We start from the raw sequence: 5,406 nt of genomic DNA, 5'->3' as shown, positions 1-5,406 counted from the left end.
CATTCCTTTTTGGAAAGCCTTAGTTGTCAGCGAACCCTTTTAAGAAGGGCGCCAGTGGGCCGGATCCCGTTGCTCTCTGCTTGACTCAACGGCAGGCCCTTCCTCTGGCCCCCGAGCAAAGCAGAAGTGTTCAGGCTGAACCCATGACATCCCCTGGATATAAAGCTCTGACTATTGGACTTGTCAGGTTCAGTTCTTCTTCCCCTTAAAAGATCATCCAGCAGCATCTGGGAACACGATCAAATCAAATGATAAGGTGTTTGATTCCAGAGGGGTGTCTAGACGTCTGCTCTCCCCTCCCCCCGCGTGCGTTTGTGCTTCAGTGAGAACAAAAATCTGGGGCCCCCCCACCCGATGGCCAAGCGGGGAATAAACATGGAAACTTGCGGGCAGCTCCAAGTTCTGCAGCTGGTTTGAGCAAGTGAGTCCAGCCACATGTGCGCCACCCGCGTCAGAGAGCCAGAATTCCTTCCCCAGCTGCCAACACAGGAAGGGACTGTGCCAAACTCACCCCAACCCCCGGGGCTGTGGCTGGACCCCGCAGCATGCAAGAAAGGGGAAGAGAACCCCCAAGGGGAAGGGGGTAGGCCCCCCCCTCTGATCCCCGCCCATCCCTTGTTCTTCCTTCTGACTTCCGCCTGCAGTGAAGTACGAACGGATCAAGTTCCTGGTCATTGCGCTCAAGAACTCGGTGGAGGTCTATGCCTGGGCCCCAAAGCCCTACCACAAATTCATGGCCTTCAAGGTACTCGCACAGGGTTTTTTGTGGGCGGGGGGCCCATTTGTAGGCGGGGGGAGCAGTCCCAGGGCTCGAGGGAACAGGAGAGCTTGATTCCAGCCCAGTCTGCCCACGGGGAGCTTTGGCCTCGAAGGTTTGTCCCCTGAAAATGTTGCTGGCCTCTAAGGTGGTGCCAGAGCGGAGTCGAGACCTTCCCCTGCAGACTCTGGCCCTGCCCTCCTGGGGACGGGCTGGAGCTCTGCTGCGTGCTCTGAGATCTGCTTTGGCCCCCCTGGGGGCCTCATGGGGGGGGGGAGTCCAGCAGTAGTGGGGTGGATTGAAAGGAAGACCTGGGGGGCGGAAGACCTGGGGGGCGGGTGGTGGTGGCGGGAGTTGCGTTACTTGCGGTGGAACTGCCCAGCTTCGCCAGAAACGGGCATCCTGACCTGGCAGTGCCCGAGGGGGCCTTTTGCGCTTGGCACCGAGCCAAACTGGGCTCGGAAAGGGCCGAGTGAGAGCGAACCTTTGCCCACCGCGAGTCCTACCCTGGCTGCCGCGGGAGTTCTTCCTTCTCTCTTTCCGGCTCCGGTATCCCGGGCTTCTTCCTGCCCTCGCTGGTATGCAGCTTCCGCTTGATCCTGGAGGAACAGGTGTCCGTGACAATTAGGGAATTGGCCCCCTGTTTGTAGACATCCAATCTGGGCATGCTGATCCATGCTTCACTGATGCCGAGGCTAGACTACTGTAATGTGCTGTACGTGGGGCAGCCCTTGAAGCCAATTCAGAAACTGCAGCTGGTATAAAATGCCAACGGGACCATATGACTCCTGTCCCGAGGTCCCTTCTCTGGCTGCCAGTTAGCTTCGAGATCCTGTGCCTGAGTCGGAGTGGGCTGACATTCGCCAGCGCCGTGGGTTAGGAGTCTGGGAGTGCTCCTGGATGCCTCCTTAACAATGGAGGCCCAGGTAGCAGCCACTGTCAAGGCGGCCTTTTACCATCTACGGCTGACTAGGCAGTTCCCTTACGCGAATGCAATGACCTAGCTCTCTACATGGGGCTGCCCTTGTCCCAGATCCCGAGGCTGCAGCTAGTGCAGAATGCCACAGCCATGATGATGATAGTAATAGTAAAAAAAAGTATGCACTTATTCCTAGAGGTTAAAACTGATGCTCTCCCAGGTACGATGTGCAGGCATTCTGCTTCTATCCTTGCAAAGGGAGTAAAGACAGCCTCATTTCTCTTGCCAGAATTAAACTGGGAGCGCGAACTCCCCACGATACCAAGCTTTCCTCCTAAAAATGCTCCTTCCACATCTGCCAGTGGTGGTTGCACCTATACATTGTGCAAAAAGAAACCCCACCTTGCGTCTGGCTTTTCCCATGCTAATGTGAAGGAAATCTATTTTCGTCCTTGCAGACGGAAATACTGCTGCAAAAACTTGCTCCTTCCTGCTAGGGATTTTAAAAGCAATTAGAGATTTGAGTAGAGAATCTGCTACTATGTCCCCCCAAAAATAAGTTTTTGGTTTGGCATCTGGCCAGGTGAATGGTTCTAATAAAAAAAAAAAGTGAAACCTGCATAAATATTGAAGTGCAGCAAGAGCCAAACCACATTCCACAATGGTATCTAATGTTTGGGTTCGAAGCGGCAGAAATGTTAATCAGTCCCACCAGATGCTGCTATACTAGCTTCCCTCGCCAGATTCGCCTGCATCTTCTTGGCCCTGTTTGGCAGTATAAAGCGTTTTCGATGGGCAGGTATTTCATAAGAACATAAGAACATAAGAGATGCCAATGTTGGATCAGGCCAAAGGCCCATCCAGTCCAACACTCTGTATCCCACAGTGGCCAGAAATACCAGTGCCATCAGGAGGTCCAGCAGTGGGGCCAGGACATTAGAAGCCCTCCCACTGTTGACCCCCCCCCAAGCACCAAGAAGACAGAGCATCACTTGCCCCAGAGCCCCTAGCTATACCTTGTGGCTAATAGCCACTGATGGACCTCTGCTCCATATGCTTATCTAATTCCCTTTTGAAGCCGTCCATGCTTGTAGCACCCACCACTTCCTGTGGCAGTGAATTCCATGTGTTAATCACTCTTTGGGTGAAGAAGTACTTCCTTTTATCCGTTCTAACCCGACCGCTCAGCAATTTCATGGAGTGCCCACGGGTTCTTGTATTGTGAGAAAGGGAGAAAAGTACCTCTTTCTCTACCTGCTCTTTCCCATGCATAATCTTATAAACCTCAATCATGTCACCCCTCAGTCGTCGTTTCTCCAAGCTAAAGAGCCCTAAGCGCCTTAACCTTTCCTCATAGGGAAAGTGTTCCAACCCTTTTATCTTTTGAGTTGCCCTTTTCTGCACTTTTTCCAAAGCTATAATATCTTTTTTAAGGTGTGGTGCCCAGAACTGCACACAGTATTCCAAATGAGGTCTCACCATTGATTTATATAGGGGCATTATTATATTGGCTGATCTGTTTTCAATACCCTTCCTAATAATCCCCAGCATAGCATTGGCCTTCTTTATTGCAGTCACACACTGTCTCGACATTTTCAGTGAGTTATCTACTACAACTCCAAGATCTCTCTCTTGATCAGTCTCTGCTAGTTCAGACCCCATCAATGTGTATTTATATTTAGGATTTTTGGCTCCAATGTGCATCACCTTGCACTTGGCCACATTGAACCCCATTTGCCATGTTGACGCCCACTTGCCCATCCTTGACAGATCCCTTTGGAGTGCCTCACAATCCTCACTGGTTTTCACCACCCTGAACAACTTCGTATCATCCGCAGATTTAGCCACTTCACTGCTTACTCCCAACTCCAAATCATTAATGAACAAGTTAAAAAGCAGTGGACCAAGTACTGATCCCTGTGGTACCCCACTGCTTACCCCCCTCCACTGGGAGAACTGCCCATTTATACTCACTCTCTGTTTTCTATTAATTAGCCAGTTTTTGATCCATAAAAGGACTTGTCCTTTTATCCCATGATTTTTGAGCTTACTTAGGAGCCTTTGATGAGGAACTTTATCAAAAGCTTTCTGGAAGTTAAGGTAAACAATATCTATTGTATCCCCCTTGTCCACATGTTTGTTCACCCCCTCAAAGAACATTAACAGGTTAGTGTTAATTTATATCCCGCCTTGAAGCCAGCGTGTCCGGCAAGGCGGGATATAAATAGAAATAATAAATAAATACATATGTTGGCGCTCACCTTTGAAGTCCTTCATGACTAGGGGCCCGTGTAATTTATTTTATTTATTTGTTACTTCAATTTATAGCCCACCCTTCCTGTGAGCAGGCTCAGGGTGGCTTACATTAATGGGTAAAAGGTACCATAAAACCATATACAAAAGTTAACCATATTACAAACATTTAAATGAAGAATGGCCTCTCCCCCCCACGTGGCCCCACATGGCAGCTCCAGCCTTCCGAGGGAGGGGTATTTTCCAGCGCTGCCTAAGGTCCGTTTGGCTCCGGTCCAGGCCTGCTGGAATGGTTTTTACTGTGGGAGCGGACTGTTCTGTTTCAGTGAACTGCTCAGTATCCTGTTTGTGTTGTTCGCTCCAAGTCGAGTAGCACCTTAGAGGACAACAAGATTTGCAAGGGGGATGGTGGGATATAATCTTTGGAGAGTCAAAGCTCCTTCTGTCTGGCAAAGTGTTGGTCTCTGGGGTGCTCCTAAACTCGAACCCAGCCCTTCAGCTGCAGACCGACACGGCTACTCTCGGAAACATTTTGCAGGGCTGTGATCCCATGCTGGGGCCTGGGAGGAGGGAGAGGCGGGGTGGTAGCTATTCCAGCCCAACCAGGGAACTCTGCCTCCTTTCAGTCTTTTGCTGACCTGCCTCACCGGCCGCTGCTCGTGGAGCTGACCGTGGAGGAGGGGCAGCGGCTCAAAGTGATCTACGGGTCCTGTGCCGGCTTCCACGCCATCGACGTGGACTCCGGCAACAACTACGACATCTACATCCCCGTGCACGTAAGCAAGGGCAAGGCCCCCCCCCCGGGCTGGGCTGGGAGGGAGGCATTCCTTGGTCAGGCCGGGGGCTGGAGGCAACCAGGGACTGAGCGAGTCCTCCCCCCTCCCCTCCCCTCCCCGCGCTGCAGATCCAGTCCCAAATCACCCCCCACGCCATCATCTTCCTGCCGAACACGGAAGGGATGGAAATGCTGCTCTGCTACGAGGACGAGGGGGTGTACGTCAACACCTATGGGCGCATCATCAAGGACGTCGTCCTGCAGTGGGGGGAGATGCCCACCTCCGTTGGTGAGCTGAGGGGGCGGGGGGAGGGGGGGGGGCTGCCGGGGGCCGGGGCGCCAGGCTCTCACCTCTTCTCCTGCTTCTCCTCCCTCCCCAGCTTACATCTGCTCCAACCAGATCATGGGCTGGGGGGAGAAAGCCATTGAGATCCGCTCGGTGGAGACGGGCCACCTGGACGGGGTCTTCATGCACAAACGGGCCCAGCGCCTGAAGTTCTTGTGTGAGCGAAATGACAAGGTGGGTGTGGCTGCCTCGCTTTGCCAGTTCGGGAGGGCCAAGTTTGAGTCCCCACTCCTCTTCCGCATGCAGCTGCTGGTGTGACCTTGGGTCAGTCACAGTTCTCTCAACGGGAATTCTCGAGAGAGCTCTCTCAGCCCCCCCACCTACCGCGCAGGGTGTCTGTTGTGGGGAGGGGAAGG

The 5,406-nt window shown here is 52.8% G+C and overlaps 1 protein-coding gene across 1 annotated transcript in view; it reads left to right on the top strand.

Moving 5' to 3' along the window:
- Nucleotides 1-5,406, top strand: part of MINK1 (misshapen-like kinase 1) — a 32,270-nt gene that overhangs the window by 25,762 nt on the left and 1,102 nt on the right. The window contains exons 28-31 of the mRNA XM_015427913.1: nucleotides 645-745; nucleotides 4,556-4,705; nucleotides 4,834-4,993; nucleotides 5,085-5,224. Coding sequence (XP_015283399.1) covers nucleotides 645-745; nucleotides 4,556-4,705; nucleotides 4,834-4,993; nucleotides 5,085-5,224 — 551 coding nt within the window. The remainder of the gene's footprint in view (nucleotides 1-644; nucleotides 746-4,555; nucleotides 4,706-4,833; nucleotides 4,994-5,084; nucleotides 5,225-5,406) is intronic.

The sequence above is a fragment of the Gekko japonicus genome, unplaced genomic scaffold (genome assembly GCF_001447785.1).
Source record: "Gekko japonicus isolate JY-2015 unplaced genomic scaffold, Gekko_japonicus_V1.1 scaffold761, whole genome shotgun sequence".
Classification (NCBI taxonomy): Eukaryota; Metazoa; Chordata; class Lepidosauria; order Squamata; family Gekkonidae; genus Gekko; species Gekko japonicus.
The sequence above is the reverse complement of the archived record's forward strand: the minus strand, read 5'-3'. Positions and strand labels throughout refer to the sequence as shown.